This window comes from Parasteatoda tepidariorum, chromosome 9, assembly GCF_982258835.1.
Source record: "Parasteatoda tepidariorum strain Cologne lab strain chromosome 9, Ptep-v5.0, whole genome shotgun sequence".
NCBI lineage: Eukaryota > Metazoa > Arthropoda > Arachnida > Araneae > Theridiidae > Parasteatoda > Parasteatoda tepidariorum.
This window is the reverse complement of record NC_141763.1, coordinates 60,606,190-60,627,282: the sequence shown is the minus strand read 5'-3', so window position 1 is coordinate 60,627,282 and position 21,093 is coordinate 60,606,190. Positions and strand designations below refer to the sequence as shown.

The window sequence follows — 21,093 nt, the reverse complement described above, 5'->3', positions numbered from 1 at the left end:
TAAAAAGCAGAGAGAAGCATGAAAGTTCTACAACGTAGTGAATAAAAATAGAAGAGAGTTTTCCCCCCAGAACTCGCACATGCCGTGACGAAAACGGAGAACTTATTAATGATAATGCTAAAGTACAAAGGAGATGGAGAGAACATTTTAAAAGGGCTCTTAAAGGAAAAGATACTTTAGACGGAAAAGAGGACAATATAATCAGAACCCCACAAGAAAAGGAACTAGAACCATCTTTCTAGGATGTAGTTCAAAGAGCAGAGCCGTTTTTAAGGATGGGCCAAGTGGGCCCTGGCCCAGGGCCCCGAGTTCCAATGGGGCCCCCAAAAGTCTAAAATCTCATTGCATTAATTGTTTTGTTTTTTTAAAATTCTAACTCAATTATTATTTATAACTTAAGAGGGCCCCCAAACCCCACTTTTTCTTCTTTTTTTTAAAGTTTTATTCAGAGCTGAGGCCCTCTGAAGCCCATAATATACATATTTTTTTCTTTCTTACACTGTTGTATTCTTTTCAAAATCTAATCGCAGTGCTTACAAATATAAAATTGTTACTCTTCACTTTTCTAACTAAAAGAGCAATAAAAAGCTCTTTCCACTAATGAAAATATCCCCACTTTCGTAGCTACCACCCACAGAGTTGTCAAATAGCCTTCTCACCTTACACTGTGGGAAAATGTCTTTAGCTTCTTTATATTGCCTCGGGGCTCTTTTTTCCTAACTTTGAAAATATCAGATATCCACAGAAACACCCCTTTGTCTGATTTCTGCTCATAAATTTCTAGGAAGAAAAATTTCTTGGGGTGTAAATAGGGGGGGGGGGGAGTCTTCTTAGAATTCCATTGGGTCACTCTGTCTTGAGATTTCCATAGTGCCTTTAAATTGGGCCTCGTTCAATTCTAAATTTTCTTACATAGAAAATGTATATATATTTTTTTAATTTTTTATAAAAGCATTTTTTTTTAATCATCTTAAATATTTCAACTAGCCTAATAGTTTTATTTGCTTAACTTTTGTAGTTGATTTTATTTTGTTATTTTTCAAATTAATCGTAAGAGAATCCGTGAATTGGAATTTCTACATCAAATTTTCGTTGGATATTAAGAAGACATAAATCTTTCAGGTTGGAGGTAAGCAAATGTTTTTATTGTATCAATTTTGGTTGTGGTTAGGGAAAACATGAAAGGTTTGCGCAGTTTTTTATATATACGTTGTGATTTTTTTGTTTATTTATTTAAATGGCCGGCCAATATTCAATTCCCTCTTTGACTGGCCCGTCTGCCAAAACTCTTGATTTGTTCTGTTCTGGATGAAATTGAGATAACAAATGTAATTTTATTTTAATTTACTTACTGCTAATAGACAGAAACGACATAGGATTTTGTTTAATCGAGCATTGAAATCAAATGATCATCAACTAAACAAATGTTTAAACACGAGAAAAAAACTTTTTAAAACTCCTGTATGACCAAATTTTCCACGTTTCCCCTAAATATGAAATATGTTTAATTTGTAATATTATATTTCGTACACAAAATTAATTTATTTAGTTTCCTTATGATTTTATTGTTTATTGATCATATTCGTTTCTATTTTTAACTGCCTGATTTTTGTTGTTATTATGTGTCTAAAGTTAATAAGGCTTCTCAAATTTTTAATTAATAAGACTTTTAAATTTCCAAATCAAGGTCGAAACAATTTCTTAAAATTGTAAATCAAAACTATATATGAAATTTTGACAGCTTTGTTTTTATTTTAAACGTGTGCATTAAATTTAATAAAATAAAAATGAAAAAAAAATATAAATAAATGCCTGAATAAAATAAAAAGCTTCGTTATCATATCATCTTTTCAACAATTTGAGTATTAATGAATTATTTAAAAATAAGCAAATTTTTAGTTTAAAAGGTAAATTTTTTTTATATTTGTTTAAAAGGTAATTGTGCTCCATCATTCGATGATGAGACTATTTAATATCTGTTCCTAAGGATCAGAATTCTCTTTTATTTTACTTTATTGTGTAATATATTTAATACTTTCATGTGATATGCTGCAGTTTTAAATGCCTAAAAGAAGACTGAAATTGTCAATTCAAAAAAACAATTAATACTTTTGAACATGAATTTAAATAACTCCATACGTTTTGTTTGGCTATCTCATTTTACATTATCACAGTATTTAGAGCAGACAATTACTTGTCGGTGTGGATGATATAAGTAAAAGAAGCACCCACAAAAAAAATAATAATAATAATATTTCAGTTAATGACCTCAATATTATATTTTTAAGCTTCTCGCAAAAATGTGTTTAAAAAATAATTGTCACAAACAAATTAATATTAAGTAAGAACGAAACAAAAATGATATCAAAATATGCTGAATCACTAATGAGATAGGTGGGATGAAAGACATCGAAACCAATTTGATTGAATAGTAAAACTAGAAGGTGTTTCTAAAATCCGAAAATCAATGAGGTTTCAATATTTTTTAGTCACAAAATTTATCAGGGGCTATTCGTTAGCTTTCAATATGAATTATGTTTTTTCTTTGATTAAATATTAAACATTAACAAATATTTGTCTTTTGAAACCTTTCATTCTATAATAAAAATAATTATTCTATAATTGTAATTCTAAAACTAATTGTTAACTGATATAAAGCTTTAGTGTGTTTCATTGATATATTAAATGTCTTCTATCGGCGGAACCCCGACATTACGATTAAGGTAATTAACATTGTAACCTAAAAACAGACTATTTTTAAAATATTTAATTAGAGGAATGTAGATTTTTCATCTTTTTATCATTATCAATCTTAAATAAGGTTTTATATCCGACAGTTAAATTTGCAGTCCTTGTGTTATATCTAGTCTAGTTTTGAATTTTTTTTTGGTGCATATACATAAGCTGAAAATCAATAAGATAAGCCGAATTATGGTTCACTTCTAAATGAACTGAAGATACTTGTTATAAACGTTAAAAATTGTAATTTGGAAAGCATTTTTCCAGAATGTCAAGTATTCAGATGACTTAATTTATTAAATTAAAAAAAAATTATTAAAAAAATATCCGCAAGGCAGGTGTGTATATTTGGGGCTGATGATTATGAAATCTAACACAAAACTGTGAGATCGTGGGTTCTATTCCATCTGATGACAGTCTTTAATTACAATTTATTAATACTGAAAAATGTTTTTCTTATTTTTTTTTAAGTATGCATGCTAAAAACTAATAATTTAACAATTATTTAAAAAACTAGAAGGCTCCGCTCCCTGTTCATTTTGCTCATTAACCCTCGTGGTTGCTTCTGCATTTATTGCAGAATAAGAAGTTAAGAACAGATGGATGAGAACAGTTTATTTCCATTTTTTTTCCAACAAAAATTACGATTGAATTACCATTTATATTTTGAAGATGACTAAATTTCGGCAAATCAATAAAATTGGTACCAATTAATAAAATTAGAAAATTGTCACCCTCCGCAGAGTTATTACTCAATGAAGATGGACTCAAGGAATAGAGCATTCTCCTCTGAATGAGGTGCACCGAGTTCGAATACCAGTGATGGCTGGTCGATATGAATTTCACACCCAACTTTTACCGACCACAGTGCTGACGTGAAATATTCTCTGTTATAGACGGATCATGGGTTAGAGTCCCTTTACCGTCAGGCTAACCGTGGAAGGCACTCGTGTTCTTCCTCTCTATGTACCGTAAATGCGGGTTAGTTCCATCATAACGTCCTCCATGAAGGCAAAAATTTCTTCCAATACTTTATCCTGGAGTTTTCCTGTATGATGGATTGGGTTCAAAATTACAAAGCTACGGAGCTGAACATTAGTAATCGTAAACTCGAAATTGATTGGGCTGTTATAAAATAAACTAATAACTTGGCCACGATAGCTTGGTTGGTAGGGCTATGGACTCCTGCTCGTGAGAATGGAAGTTCGAATTCAGCCGGTCGAATAATACCCATGTATAAAATGGTGACTGGTGCACGTTAAATCTGTCGGGGTCATAAACTCCTCCAAGTTCTTATGACAATTCAATACCTCTGCGAACTGATCCAGGAGTTTCCTTGTCTTCTGGATTGGTTTTAAAATTTCAAGGCTACGTAGTTAAACATTGGCTCAAAATTCGTTGGCTCAAATTCAGTTTTTCAACGATTATAAAAAAAAAACTAATAATCAAACTGTATTTTCTTGTATTCTTTCTAACTCCTAGCATATTTTCTGCGCACCTTCATAATTTGATGTTTCTAAGTCTTACAGATTTTGAGCTGCAAAGCAAACTGTATGTCTTACAGGAAATTGATTTTGATGATGTGATAGAAGATTCGCCTCTCAAAAAGCGCGAAAAGTATTGTTACCTTAAATTTTCGATAAAAATAATGTATATAAGTTTTTATAATTAATTTATATGTTTTTTACTCTTAAAATAAATAAAAAATTATTCAAAATAAATTTTTTTTCTCTAAATTTACTCAGAAAGGGCCCCCCAGATAATGACAGGCCCAGGGCCCCTATGAACATAAAAACGGCTCTGTCAAAGAGCAATAAAGAAACAAAATAACAACAGTTTTGTATGGCATCACTGCCAAGTTCCAGAAAATAAAGGAGCATAAACTCATCAAAGAAATAGGCTATTATAGTTTGTGTATGGAACGCCCGGTGGCTGAGTGGTAGCACTTCACGCTCCCGTGCCGCAGGTCCTGGGTTCAATCCTCGGGCCCGGCAAGGTTGACTCAGCCTTTCATCCCTTCAGTGGGTCTATAAATGAGTACCAAGCATGCTTGGGAACTAAACACTGGGGGTTCCGCGTATGGCTGACTACCTAAGCGGAACAACTGCTCCTGCACCCCAGAGCCCAAGGTCAAGAAAACTGAGATGGGGACTGGCCTTCTTTAGGCTGTCGTGCCACTGAGTTTAGTTCGTGTATGGACAGTGGAAAAAATACTCATTGAACGGGAAGCTGATTCCATCTGTTTAATTACGAGTAAAGAGACAGGCTGGACTCTAAGAATAGAGGAATTACTCTCTTGAACACATCATACAAGATATTGACTATCATCCCGGCAGAACAAATTGTTACTTATACTAGCAGAGTAATTGGGAAATACCAGTATGATTCTCAAAAAGGCAGATCAACGACAGATCAAATACACAGATTTCAAAAAGGCTTTTAAAGGAAAAGATACTTTAGAGGGAACAGAGGATGATATATATAATCAAGATCCCACGAGCCGAGAAACTAGAACCACTTCCCTTCCCTGGATTGAAGTTGAAAGAGCGATAAATAAGATTAATAACAACAGTTCGGCAGGACCGGATGGCTCCTGAACATAAAAGAGCCTAAACTCATCCAAGAAATACACGCTATAATATGGACGGTGGAAAAAATATCCATTTCATAGGAAGATGGTTCCATTTGTCCAATATTGGAGATTTTGCTCACATCAAATTTTCTGGTTAAAGATCTGTTGTTACCTTTGTAGGTTGCGTTAAAAGAGTTGATGGAGATATGAGTAAGAGCTATCAGTTTTGAGAATAGTGAATCAATCTGCTATATTTATTTAGCTCAAAAAATCATACATAGATTCCAATTACATTTTGTTAAAACTTAAGCAGAGCAAAGTTTTGAACGTTCCTTAGGTTTGGTATTTGATTCTGAAAAATTTTATTTGCCTACAAGAAGTTGAAACTAACAATTCAAAATTTATTAACAAAATTGAAAAATTTAAATTTATTTAATTATACTATTTTTAAAAAATTTCTACTGAACTTTTCTCATCTTTTTAATTGTCCCAAGGTGCCCCACTAAGAGTTACACCTTGGGACAAATAACAGGGTAACTAAACATTTTTTTAAATATTTTCTATGACAGATACAAAATCAAAACCTAGTTAAAAATGGTTTCAAATGTTACAAGAATACCAGGTAAAATTTTGACAATAATTGATCAAAAATGAAAATATAAAGTGTCCCAAAGTGAGCCACTCTCCCCTAAGCTTAATCCTTAACTAGAAAATATTCTTGATTGTTGAATAATTTTACTTCTATGCTTTTTAAGAGAAATGTCTTAGTAAAACAAAGCAAAAATAAATTATGTAAAAGTTTTTTTTCCATAAGAATTTGTAAAATCAACGATCCTGCTCATAAGTCAAACATTTTAAAAAGGTAGACATTTCTTTAAGTTGCAGACAATTTTAGTTACAATAACAAGATATTATAATAATAATTTTTATCCAACTTTTATCTGGGGTAGAAAATTCTTCATGGATGATACCACTACAATTCATCTATCAATAAAAGGAATTATTACAATTTATTACAGGTTTCCAGCCAACATTAGTTTCTATAAGTACTTCTTATTATAAAACAGGAACAGGACCTAGAGTAAAACAACGTAATATATACATAATCACATATATTTGATAAACAGATTAAAACTACACCTACTAATCAATAAACGCTATTTAAATTAATTTGATTTAAATTGTTCGATTTTAAATATCAAATAAATTTTTTTTCAAAAAACTAAGCTTGATGAAAAAACTCTTTTAAAGAATTAGAAAATATATACGTAGTTTTCTTTTTAATTAGGGGTGGAAATTTTTTTTATCATTTATGTACTTCAATATCAAGTTTTTTATCTTCGAAGAGATAGCATAGAACAATTTCAAACTATAGCTATATCAGATAATGGACATGAAGAACATATACCAATACTTAATACCAATTAGTGCAAAGCAACTTGTTAAACCTATATATTAAATAGAAAGATCTAATGAACGTTATCTTTTTCAAAAAAAGAAATCCAATTAAAAAAAGCAAAAAATATGTCAGACAAAATTCCAAACACCAACTCAACATATTTCAAAATGATCAACATGCATTGTAATGTTTTTATAATTATTACAGAATTCCATATCTATTAGTGATTGATCATAACTGCATAAAATCTGTGGCAAAATAAATAAAGAATATTAATTTCTAAAAATATGAAAGAAGATAGCCCGATTCTACGAATAAAAGCATGTTTAGATAAAGCAGACAGTGTTGCAATCGTTCGTAAAATCGCTCTACCGATTAAACTCGACAATTGACGAAGTTTTGGAAGCCCTCACATCTCAGGAATACCTTGGCAACAAGAGGAATACAAGCACACTCGTGACACTCATCGAATGTTCCAGAAATGATAAACATTCAGACAATGAATAACGAAATTATAAATTTCACCATTTTAGATAAAGAATAGTTAAAGTTCACTATTTTAGATAAGGAATAGAGATAACAATTATATAAAAGATGACAACGGGTTTAATTGATCACTTTATTTTTTATTAAAAAATATATTATAAGGATTGTTAAAAATTTAATATGGAACAGGATTGCAGAGCGTATTTTGTGACCGTTTCGACAAAAGAATGTGTATCGCATCCGAAAGCGAATAAAATATTTGGATTAATCGATCAGAAATGTGATGAGGCAGATTATGTTATTGAACCACATAAGAATGGTAAGCCTCATTTACATATGATGGTATTATTGACTAAAGCTCAAGCCAAAAATAATTTTAAACGATTTGTGAGTAACGTGGTTTATAAATTTATATCGAAACCTGGTGTTAATGGCATTAACGTTTTAGTAGTAAATACTTCTAAAAGTCTTAAAGAGTACATGAAAAACACTCGAAGGGTTTTACAGCATAACTTTGATGAAACTAAACAGTATTTGCAAGATAATTTTAAAGTAGCTGATACTACTATAGAGAATAATAAATTGGATAATGAGACCTATATTAAATATGCTTATGATAATTATGACACATGGAGAGAAGTGTTTGATAAATGTGATATTCCTCAAATGTGGAAAAGATATCAATATTTGATTAGATTGAATTGTGGTAAGACACTAGCTTCTTATAAAACGAAGCTTGCATTTGAATCTCATTTATGTAAAATGGGGTTAATGAAGATGATTTTGAAGTGCCCAAGGAATACTATTCATTATATAAGGATAGCACAAAAATCGATATTTTTTCAGATAATGATAGTGAATAGTGCAATGGCTAAATATAGCGTTAAAAGACGATATCGATGACGAGTTACTGGATCAAATTATAGACAAGCTACTAGAAGTAATACCAGATATAGAACTAGACGCTATAGTTACAGAAAAGGACAGCCTTAAAGACGAAGAGCCTTAGCCCATGTTCAGAATAATGTTAAATTTACTTCTAAGGTATAAATTTACTTCTAAGGTAAGGTCAAAGTTATGGATTGAATTGGAATGTTGTTGATCCTGATAAAGGAAGAGTTGATAATTATGGGAAGTTTAAGATTGATTTAACTGTTTCAAATTTTATCAGTTTGGTAGGAATTTATTAGATTATCAATGTATTAAAGTGAATTATTTTGCAGTGAAAATTCACGAGTTAGCATTTGTTGGATTTGATAGCCTAACCAGAATTTTTTTAAAAATAAATTAGCAAATAGTGTATATTTATGTATTTTAACTTGTATTTAATTTTAACTTGTATGTTGTATGTTGTTTTCAACTTGTATGTTGTTTTCAACTTGTATTTTAACAGTGATATTTAATTTACTAGTAGTATTAGAATAATAAATGTGTTACTTGTAAGAAAATATTTTTGTTTTGTTTGCAACTGTTGCCTTTTACACTTCTATAAAGCACTATGCCTACATTCCTAAATATCAAAAAAAATTTATTACATTTATTCATTTTCCGAAAGCAAATTTAGTATAAAAGAATATACATCTATTATAGTTTTAAACAGTTACCTTTGAATTTTATTCATTGTGATTTTATTTGCTTTAAATGATTGTTGTTGTTGATGTTGATGTTTGATGTTGAAATGATTGTTGTTGTTTTCAAAGAAGTTTTATCCTTTTCGAATTTAATTATTTGTGTTTTCTTTCAGTATTGTTGTTGTTGTTGTTACTTTACGTCGCACTAGAGCTGCACAATGGGCTATTGGCGACGGTCTGGGAAACATCTCGGAGGATGATCCGAAGACATGCCATCACAATTTTGATCCTCTGCGGAAGGGATGGCACCCCCGCTTCGGTAGCCCGACGACCTGCGCGTGAAGTCGAGCACTTTACGGTAGCACAGTTTAACGAGGACCGATACCGCACACCCTCGGTCCCTACGCAGACTGATCCAAGTGGTCACCCACCCGCACACTGACCGTAGCCAGTGATGCTTGACTTCGGTGATCTGCTGGGAACCGTGTCTTAACGATCAGTCCACTGCGGGACTGCTTTAAATGAATATCAATATAATTCCCTATGTTTAATTTTGCATTCATTTAACTATCATATTAATTGAGTTAAGACAGTTTTCAGCATTAATTTCTTTGTTTGAACATCTTTCTCTCAAGCAGAAACCTTTTTTCAGCGAACATATTTCTTTGTCCTAAAGGTGTCCGTTTTACCAAGGTTTTCCTGAAATAAAAATCTGCCCAAAAGTAAAATATGTCGCCAAAGGCATATCTATGGAAAGAAGCACCTACGGCAAATCTCTTAAAAATTACTCTGTTGAACACATCATACAAGATGTAAGATATTGACAAACATACTAACAGAACGACTTGTTACTTATTCTAGCAGAGTAGTTGAGAAATATCAGTGTGGATTTCAAAAAGGCAGATCAAATACACAGCTTTAGACAAATACTTGAAAAGACCTGAGAATATAACATAGAATATAACATAGGCGCCTTTCATATCTTTATTGACTCTAGAACAGCTTAGAATAGCATCAATAGAGAGAAATTGTATCAGGCAATGTCAGAGTAGGGAATCTCAAAAAATGGGTTAACCTCATAAGAATGACACTTGATAGAGTGTGGACCAGAAGTATCAGATGAGTTCGTGGGTTCGAACGCCGCCGGCCGAGGACTCCCCGTGTGGTAAAGTGACTGATGCACGTTAAATCTGTCGAGTCGCAAAAATCCTCGATGTTCCCATAACAAATCAATACCTCTGGGGGTACTGGATTGGAGATCGATAGTTCTCTGATTCAGGTCAAAATTACGATCTGTGGATGAATGAATGGGTTCGCCCTATAAACGGGTGCGACGTATGATGTGGCAGAAGTCGAATTCTTGGCCATAGATGGCACCACTGAAAAACAAGAAACGCACACTCTGCCTTAAATTTGCTCGGTTTCATCAAGCAGGCTTGCCCGTGTGGCAAGTGGCACCAACCAACCACTTTCGTCTCCCTGTCATGTCATCTCTTTAATATAGCACTAGAAAAGGCAATTAGAGCCTTCGGTAGAGCCAAATGCAGAACACAATATTTGTTTAATCCTTACAACTGCTAGCATTTGCAGACAATATCGATATCGCAGGAAGAACTAGAGCAGCTATAGTAGCAGCTTTCTGTGCAGTCGAGACATCAGCAGAAAACGTAGAATTTTCAGTCAGCGAAAAAAAAACTGAATTCATGGCAATAACAAACATAATCACAAATCTGGAACCACTGAAAATAAATATGAGTTTGAACAAGTAACTGAATTTAAATATTTAGGCACAATAGTTAATAATGACATAAAAATGGAAATCAAAAATAGATTCAATATGGCTAATAAATGTTATCATTGATTGCGAAATCAGTTCAAATCTAAATACATAAGTTGTGAAATAAAAATACAGTTGTACAAGACACAGTTGTACAGTTGTACATAAAAATACAGTAGTAAGACCAATAGTTTTATATGGCAGCGAATTCTGGGCAATTAACAAAGCAGACGAAGAGAAACTGATGACTTTCGAAAGAAAAATGTGAAGAAAATTTTTTGGTGCAGTAAGAGAAAACGGAACCTGGAGAATTCGTTACAACCATAAATTACAATCAAAATACAAAAAACCTAACATTGTTAAAATGGTAAAAGTGTCTCAAATAAGGTGGCTAGGACATGTATTTCGATATACCGATGTGAGAATCCTGCAGGGAAAAAAAAAAGAAAAAACTTTCAAGCACCGGAAGAAAAATGAAAAAGAGGAAGACCTAGAAAAAGATGGTTAGATAGAGTAGAGAAGTGGTTAAACGATTTAGGTGTTAACAGATGAAAAAAATATAGTTTTAATAATTTATATTTGAAGAAAATATAGTTTTAATAATTTTTTTTTCTGTGTTAACATCCGTCAATTCAGGCATCTACAGGACAATTTTGTTGACCTCTCTTTCAGGGGCACCATCTTAGGTGGGCCAACGTGGCTCCCACAGTAAGGACAGATTGTACAGAGAACAGATTGTACAGGAAGAACATCCATGCCTCGCCCGGGATTCGAAGCCAGAACCTTTCTGATGCAAGGACAGTTCCCTGCCCCCTACACAGGCCGATCGGCTTGATTCAGATGGGGTAAACTGATTGAGACGGACTTGTAAAAGTACACATAAGAAGGCATTGATGAGAACAATGCACATAAATAGGCATTGATTTGGAATAATATATTTATCAATTTTGTCTATATATATTTTATAATTATCAAGCAATTAGGACTTAAATGAAGATAAAAGTTTTATAAAAGGGTATAGTTATGTCTTAAAACTTAAGTTACATGAAAAATGAAAGACTCATTATTAAACTTAATTTACGCTAAACGACTAATATGTTTTTCTGAAGATTTCTATTTATTGATAAGAAATCTGTTATCGCTAGATAGTAAGAAGATTTTTCTAATGCTTTATCTTTTCTGTGCGAGTTTAGAATGTGTTACCAATTGCCGACAGGTAAGATACACTTATTTCGTTCTTCTTCTTATAAGAGAAAAGAAATTATTTTTACAAAATTATGTTTTACCCGTGCAACGCGGTGGCATAATCTAGGTTTAGTAATCGCAGACACAATCTGGCTGGCTTTTGTTAACATAGACCAGTTTTAAACGGTGATTGCGTAAACTCGTCTTCAAATAACAAATTCAGAGTTTGAATGCCGTCCTCCTTCCCTTAGGTGCTTTAGTGCAGTGTTTTTCAACCACTGTGCCGCGGCACTTTTGTGTGCCGCCAAATTCTTAAAATGTGCCGCCAAATTTCTAAAATGTGCCGCCAAATATTAGAAATGATATAATAAAAAATATAATGCTTTTTTTTATTATGAGTAAAGTTTAAATTAAAGAAAAGTGTATATATATATGCATACTTTTTATAATTTTTCCACGTTTTAACAGCGTGAACATCTTTGTCGGCGACTGTATTGTCTCTGACAATCTTAAAATAAGATGGAAGTGTTTAAATTGTATATGACACACAATTTTAAAAAATGTTGTATGAGCTAATCATTAAAGTAAGCTATGCAATTAATAAACAAATTAACAAATGATAACTAAAAAAACAAATATATGAAAAACAAATTAACAAAGGATAACTAACAAAAATTAATCTAACAATTAATAATTAGCAAAAAAACTAGTTAACAAGAAATCACAAAAAATAGCAGTTAATAATTATAGAAAACAAGCTAACAATTAATTACTAGCAAAAAAATAAATAACTGTTACTAACTAATAAAAAATTGGTCGAAAGAAATAATTAATCCCTTTTGTTGGTCGAGAGAAATAATTAATCCCCATTGTGCTTTTGTAGTACATAGTATTATATTTCACATTCAAAATTATTATCACAAACTATTTAACACGGTGTAAAATAGGTAATTAAACAAGTTTTAATCTAAATTTTTTCATTGTGTCCCGTCATTCGAAATCGTTATAAGTTTGCCTCAACAAAAAAAAAAGGTTGAGAATCAGTGCTTAGTGTAAAAAAAAAAATAAAAAAAAAAAAAAAAAAAATGGTTCTGGAAATTTTTTAATTATTTTTTTCGTTTGCATATCATGTTTGAATTTTTTTTTTTAAAAGCATAAATTTTTCTTAAATGTTTAAAATAACAAAACGCTTTGCTACGAAAACATTATTGCTTGCAAAGTATATCGAAAAGTTGAGAAGAAATTTGAACTGGGCATCCACGAGACTTAGAAATATTTGATAGTTGGAGAAATTTTTTCTGCCTCTGTTACCACTTTATATTAACCCTTTCATTACTGACAGGATGCAATTTTAATATAAATTGATTTTATTTACTATGTAAAATATAGCGGTGACTAGAAATATTTTATGTGATCCTCCTTTCCGTTAAAGCAATTAAATTGTTTCTTCGACCCATGGAAATCCTGTTAAATCATTTATTCATTTTTATTATTTAAACCATTTTGTCCCGAATTTATATATTGAAATGATACGAAAAGTGGTTTTATAGAAAAAGTGGTTTTATAGAAAAAGTGGTATTATATATTATCGAAATTAATTGGTTTTCCTACTGTTAGGGCATTCCAAAAGTCTTTGATAAATCAAAAAGTACTTGCTTCTTATTCTAGATCTAATCAGAAATAACTAAATCATAATGGTATCTGAGAATCTTTTAATTTATCCAGATAAATGAAAATACTGAAAAGAGTTTCCCACCACAATGAATGTCTTTGAAAAAAGGAACTGTCCTAAATATATGACGCTGGGCGTTAACCGGTTAAAAAGCATTTTCCTATTTCTGAGCATTGACTTTGGAGATTACTTGTTGTAAAACTTTGATCTACAAAAGTGGTTCCCAGTTTTTTAACGGCTGTGACACCCTAAATGATTGAACATCTTTTGGAGGAACACCCAAGCTAATAATTAAAATTAATAGCTGTGAATATACTAACTAAAAAAATAATAATAACGAATCATTTTGATCATATTTAATGTGAAGTCGTAAATTTATTCAATTATCGTTTTACCAATAATAATCTTAAAATGAGTTATCTATCATCTATAATCAACATATCAATTCGAAAATCTGGAGTGGAATTTAGACTAGTTTTGAATTTGTTTTTGGTATTTGCATACGCAGCTTATAGCTTTCAAATGGTTTACCGAGGAACTTAATTCTTCATTCTAGATTTTGATCATGATTTTATATTTCATTCATTTGATTTTTATATGGAATGGAAAAGTTCAATGAGCAATAATAATGCAATTTTTTTATAAATGCATATTCTCTCCATAATTTATTCAATATATTATTATTGGGAGAAATATTTTTTTTAAAAACTTTTCTAATTCTTTTTTAATTATTTCACTTAAATAATTTCATTAACCAAAATGTCCAATAAATGATGGTGTGTTGTTTGGATATTAATAACATGATAGGACTAATAATAAATGACTCTTGGAACCCGTGTGAGCCGTCCAGTACGGAACCCCTCGGTTCCGAGGAGAATCATCTGGGAACCGCTGGTCTACACAATTACACTCTACGTTGACGTGTGTAAATGTCTAAGTTACCTTGCAATAAGTGTGACTTAAGCTAGCTGCAGGAATCTGTTTTAGGAAGTTTGGATATTAAGTAAAGGTAAAAACCGAACACACCATGACATTTCTTTATAATCTTTGTGATTACAATAGTTTAAGCAACAACTTACACTGTTTTGGCCATTTTGTGTTTAAAAAAAAATCAATAAATAAGCTGGTTTCCTTTAAAGTATTTGATGGGTGATGTAATCCATGGGGCATTTACACCATTCATTACTTCCCAGCAAACACATTAGGTCGTTAACTTTGCGGCCCGTTGTCGGTGATATCGGCAACTGTCGGTCATCGGACCGTCTTATATCGGCATTTTATTGGCATGGTATTGGTTGTATCAGATTCGGATCAATGCAAGACTTCTTATAAAGTGTCGATACCGTATTTCAGATAACAATATTTCAACGGAATTAATATAATTGGGCTGATATCAAATAACGATATCTTATTTGTATCCATGCTAACGGAATCGGTGATTTTACTGTTGACCGATATTTAAAAGCTGGTTGTATGATGGGATACATGAAATCAGAGCAAAAATTTAAAACATTTTAGTATTGAAAATAAATATTATTAAATTAAATATATATTTATGCTAAATTGCCTCGTATTTTTCATTTTTTTATAAAACAAAGTTTTTCTATAAAACTCAGGCAAATTAAGCTAATTTTCTAGCACAAAAGTTATTAACTGTTATGCCTAATAATTTATTGTTTTATGTATTTTCATCACAGAATTTTGTTTTTATGTGATGGTTAGTTTATTTCATTGAATTTAGTAGAAAAATTAGTTTATTTTAGTAAAAAAATTAAATTAAAACTGCCAGTTATTATTACAGAACAAGTTTATAATCTTCAATCGTGCACAAAGAGGCTGCGTGAGTTTCTCTTTCTCATAAACAAAAAATAACGAATTTAATTATAGAAAATCCTGGGTATTTATCCGTATCGAATTTTCAATAATTAATAACAAAAGGAAAGCATGGCGCGGAAAATTTTACTTTGGAGTGAAGCTTTATATAATAGTAGAAAATTTTAAGAATATTAACTCTTAAAATTAATTACGGATGCAAGCCGGACAATTTACGAAAACAATATGCTTGAAAATTCAAGAGCGCTTTATTTTGGTGTTAAATTTAAGCGTACTTGCTGTGCCGTGGCTCAGTGGTAAAGAACCTGAATAACGATAGGTCGTCCCGGGTTCGAATGCAGCAGCTAATTGTTAGGTATTCTAGACATTTTCGAATTATTTATTATTTTTATTCATAAACAGCATTATTTTACGTTTAATTCTAATTTATTAACAATATTTAAATGAGAAATAATAGTTGGCAATAATTTAGAGCAATTTTCTTAACTCTTTTTAATTGAATTCTGCTTTAAAATAATGTTAGTTTAAAAATAAATTAATTCATTTTATTTATTATATTTTTTCACTTATTACATATTACCTGATATTACGTGTAATTGATTCAAAAGTTTATGTGAAACCCACTTTGCCCCAGCTATCTTGTAGTGAGGCTTCAAAAATTCTGAAAGATTTAGTTTTTAAGAGTCTACTACTTTAGAAAATACTTTGAAAAAAAAGTTTGATAAATTATTGATAAAAATAATTAAAATTATTAAGCTGCAAAATAAAATTAAAAGTAATAATGAAAGAAATAGAAATAAAATTGTTTCATATTATTGCTATTGCTTTCGAATCATATACTATAATTTTCGATTCCAAAAGTTAAAGTTACGCTTTTTAAAAATTTTACTATGAATGTAGATAACGTATATATTTTTTTACTTATATTTTGAAATTTATAGAAGTATTGCTTTTAAAATGAGTTTATATGGAAATACGTCATCATTGATTACAAAGAAAGCAGCTGTATGTTCTGAGCAACCAATAGCTACAAAGATTGGACTAGGTATGCTGTTTTATTCGTTAACTATCATGTTTTGTCGTAAATGTCAACCAAGTCTGCTAACTTTCTACGCTTTGCGGAAAAATGTCAGTGCGGCTTTGAGGAGAAGTCTGGGGTTGTCTGCTCCTATGGTAACAAGCTGGAGCACATTTCTAATGGGGGTAAAATGGAGGAAAGAAGGTGTCGATTGGTTTACTCATGACAACCTACGCTAAGATTAAGACAAAACTATTCACCCCTCACCCCTATTCGAAGTGACCTTTCCTCGTAACCTTAGTACCCGCCACGAAGCGAGACGGGTGGGTGTCTGTAGGAGTTCTCCTGAAAGCCACACTATACCTAAGTTTATGTTTTTATGAATTATTCTTTGTTGCATAAATTCGATTTAAAGTTATTATCCACATCACTACATGTAAATTATTCAAAAGTTTAAATGAAACCTACTTTGACACAGCTCATTCATGGTGAGGCTTTTAAAACCTTGGCAAAATTACCAAAAATTCTGAAAGCCTTAGATTTTAATTGTCTATCGCTTTATAAAGCATTTTGAAAAAATCGTAATAATTCGCAACCTTGTTCGTGTTTGTAAATTAGTTCAATGCTTAATAGTCTTATTGCACTTTAAAACTAAAGTTATTGAATTAGGAATGTAACTAACTACATTATTCCGATAAATTACTGACTATAATTTAGATTATTATTATGATTTAAATAAAAAAATTTTTACAAAAAAGCCAGAAATTTATAAGGAAGTTAAAATAAAATACATAAAATCAAAACATGTTTTTATCCTTCTACTCAAACCTTGCATAAAATAACTTGTTGATGTCTAATGGTTGATAAATTTGCGTCTGTTTAAAGTATTTTTACTATAACTTGACCCTTAAGAAATTGCAAATAAAGTCTTGTTCTAAATTCCCGTTTTTTCTTTTAACCCGTTTTGTCCCGAATTTACATATTGAAATGATACAAAAAGTGGTTTTATAGAAAAAGTGGTATAATATATTTTCGAAATTAATTGTTTTTCTACTGTTAGGGCATTCAGAAAGTTTTTGATAGATCAAAAAGTACTTGCTCCTTATAATTCTAGAACTAGTCAGAAATAACTAAATCATTGTGGTATCTGAGAATCTTTTAATTCACCCAGATAAATAAAAATGCTGTGAAAAAAATTTCACACCATAATGAACGTTTTTGAAAAAAGGAACTGTCCTAAATATATGACGCTGGGCGTTAACCGGTTAACCTGATTTAAACCATCCCAATATGGTGTGGAGAAAGCACAATAATTATAAAAAACTATTATATTATTTAGTATTGGCTACCACTAAATTTTAAGATTTCGCAATTTTATAATTTCAAATATTAAAATTTTGTTTTAGATGTGAACACATTTAAAATGTTACTCTAAGACAAATTTTAAGACTAAAATAAGTTATCAGTTAAGTATCTATTTAATGAAAGTTCATGGGATAGACTCTCAAACTCATTTGAGATTAGTGTTCTTTTAAAAAAGGTGGCTTTTAAAACAGTAAAAAATGGTTGAACGTGTGTTTCATTATAACAGAGTTGCCACAGGCGACTAAAAATGTAAAAGATGGTAGAAAGTAAATTCCCTTTTTTTATTTATTATCTCTAATTATTCAACCGTAACTACCACTAATGTCTTGCATTTCAAATAATTCATATTTAAAGAAATTTTCAACATTAAACTAAAAAAAAAATTGCTACAAAAAGTTCTTAATTTTATTTTTTTTTATAATAAAATTTTGAATCTTAATAGTCAGTTCCTTTTGCATTTTTAATCGCCCGTGGCAACCCCCATCATAAAAATTTATTTCCAAAGATATTTTTTTCTATAATAATATGTTATTAATAAAAATACTTATATTTGAAGTCAAAACATAGTGTGTACTTAAAGCTAAAGTGATACTGGTACGTAACAAAAGAAAATATTCACTTAGAACATGTATGTACGAGCACTTTTTTTCGCAATGGCAACTTTTACATCATTTCAAAATATGTGGTTGGTCATTCATAAATTAATAGAGTCAATTTTTTTAAAAAATAGGTTTCTCGACCATATATTTGAGCTTTATATAGCTATAGATTCAAATTCTTTATAGAGCTAAGAGAACAGCTAAAACTTACTCAGCTAACAAGGAGAAAAGAATTTTCAGCACCTTCTTGGCGAACAATTTTAAGTTAAACTAGTTGATTATTATTTTTTTTTAAAAGCCCGGCAAAATTTACGACGAATTTCAATAAGAAGATCATTAAAAATTATAAATGAAATGTATTGTATATAGCATCTTTTATAGCTATACAAAAAACTCCTTCGGCTACCTTAAATACATTTAAAGTTATATAGCTATACAACTCAACAGTTGAAAAATGTTCTTAAGCAATCTCTAAATTAAAGTCTCCCATTTTTCTTTTTTAAATTGAAAACCAAATACTGTTTTCCCCCCATAATATTCCCACCATTTTAATAAAGGATTAACATGTGATTTCCCAACATAATCATTAAATCAGTCGATGCATTTTTATAGATGCTGTGACAGTTTTTGCATGCTTACTTCCTTAATATTCTTTGGAATAGGAAATGATTGCCAGAAGTCCAAGTTTAGAACAGAAGTAAATTCAATCCAAAGTGAATCAACTATCGGATTGAATTTCATATTTAATTTTGAAAATCTTCATATATAACTTTATTTGTGTTTTCAGAGATTTTAGAAAAAGGTGGAAACGCATCCGATGCAGCAATCGCAACATTTGTGGCAGTGTCAATACTAGCCCCGTCCACGAGTGGCATTGGAGGCGATATTCAATGTCTTTTCTACCGGAAGTCAGATAACAGTATACAACAGATCAATGGAAGGTAAGAATATAGCATCTTATATAGCTATACGATTAAAAAAAACTTCAACTACCTGAAACATATTTAAAATTATATAGCTATACAATTCGACAGTTGTGTTGTTATAATCATTCAATCTTTTCGGAACGGAACTTATACACAACATCTGTATCAGTCCCACACCTTAGTTTAGTTTCAAAATTTTGCTATTTTAATATTTAGCTTTCATTGAGTAGGATTGGTTTCCCTCCCTGTTGACGGCTTGAAGGCTACCCGGTTTCAGGTCGTTGAGAAACAATTTGTGTTGGGGTTATAGGCAGTCGCTCTTTACGCTGCCCACATTATCATCATCGTGTTATTGTCCATCCATTTCTGGTATGACTCTTTGTTTAGGGAGTACTTACGTTATTATTACTTAAATATTGTTAAATTACCACTATATAAGAAAAGTTCAGCAATCGTCATAAATACACTTGATTTTAGTCGTGTCATTTTAACGTTTAGTTTTATTTACATAGATATATTTTATAACCCAAGAACTCAAGTTTACATACTCCTATATTTGAGGCATTTGGAAATTAATTTTTCCAGTGGCAGTAAACAACAGAAGAAGTTTTAAAATAAATATAATTATTATAAAACTTTTATCCGAATTTAACCCTTTAACGCACATATTTTTCATATTTTTTTATTATTTTGTATTAATTTAGGATAGAATAATGAAAAAATATTTAGCATTTTAATAATTTATGGTTATGAAATACAGCATGAAACACCTATGTGCTTTTCTGAGTTGAAGACAAAATTTTCCACAAACACGGCTCACTTCCAAACAATAATTCTTTAAATTTGGATTCATTTCCAGTGGATCTAAGAGAAACTGTTATTCATAATTGAAATTTCTTAAATTTACAAAATCAGTTGCTGACAATTTTTTGAATATGAATGAAAAAATGTTTTAATTACTTTTCTTTGAATTTCATGTTCTAGTGCAAATATAAATTCTGATAATCAAACAGATTTTTTTAATAACTTTTAAACTGTTTTTTATTATTAAAAAATATCAATATATATTATAACATGAACATATATATTATAATTTGGATAAGAACGTGAATATTCGCCTGTCTGATCTTTAATTACTCTGTTTTATCTGTTTTTAAGTAGTGGTCTTTGAAATCTAATTTATTATAAATATTGAGGAATAATCTTTGTCACCTCTAAGAAAGAATATTTATGAAACTAAGGAAAATCTATACTAATTGGTGGGCATGCGTAAAGGAAGGGGTCTCAAATATATTAAATGATCGAGGTTTGTCTCCCTTTTTTTCACTGTTAAATTTTTGTAAGATCTGTGTTGCCCTGTAAACGTAGGATTTGTATGGTAAGTGTAAACAGCTAATTGAGATATCTTTCAACTTTTCTTTTCCATCCATTCAAAATGACCTTTCCATGAAATCAGAGTCTTGATGGCTCAGTTGTTGAGGCACTGAGCTGGCAAGAACTAGGGTTAGATCCACCAATGGTGGCTTGTAGCCCTTGCAGTTTCAGATCGATTGGTACCAGCTTGTTTGGGGAGTAAAGGCTGTCTGTGTGCAGTGCTAACAAAGCATTGCCAACATCATGCCCTTGATCACAAAGTTGTAGACCCCTTGGTCCATAACGGAATGTTGCGGGAATGCTTTACTTTACTTTTCCACATAAACAGAGGGGAACTTTAATTCACGAAAGATATGAGTTGAGCGGTTATTAAATAAACTTTTGAGATGCGTTAAATAATTTCATGTATTTCTAATTTAGTGGGAAAACTGGACTCCATACAACTTTAGAGAATGTCCAAAATGCTGGAATCCACCATTCGTCGGAAACAAAGTATTCTCAAGAAGGACTTTGGGTATCTATACCTGGAGCAGTAGAGGGAATGTTCAACGTACTGAGACACTTCGGATCCGGAAAG

At 31.0% G+C, this 21,093-nt stretch overlaps 1 protein-coding gene across 2 annotated transcripts in view; it reads left to right on the top strand.

The window, feature by feature from the left end:
- LOC107436763 (uncharacterized) overlaps nt 1–21,093 on the top strand; it is a 35,607-nt gene that overhangs the window by 3,597 nt on the left and 10,917 nt on the right. Inside the window, exons 1-4 of one of the 2 annotated variants that reach the window (XM_087151953.1) lie at nt 11,662–11,760; nt 16,176–16,279; nt 19,004–19,157; nt 20,937–21,093. In XM_087151953.1, coding sequence (XP_087008079.1) covers nt 16,192–16,279; nt 19,004–19,157; nt 20,937–21,093 — 399 coding nt within the window. In that variant the 5' untranslated portion in view covers nt 11,662–11,760; nt 16,176–16,191. Of the gene's footprint in view, nt 1–11,661; nt 11,761–16,175; nt 16,280–19,003; nt 19,158–20,936 lie in introns of those variants that run through there. The other variant, XM_087151954.1, reaches the window with a different exon arrangement.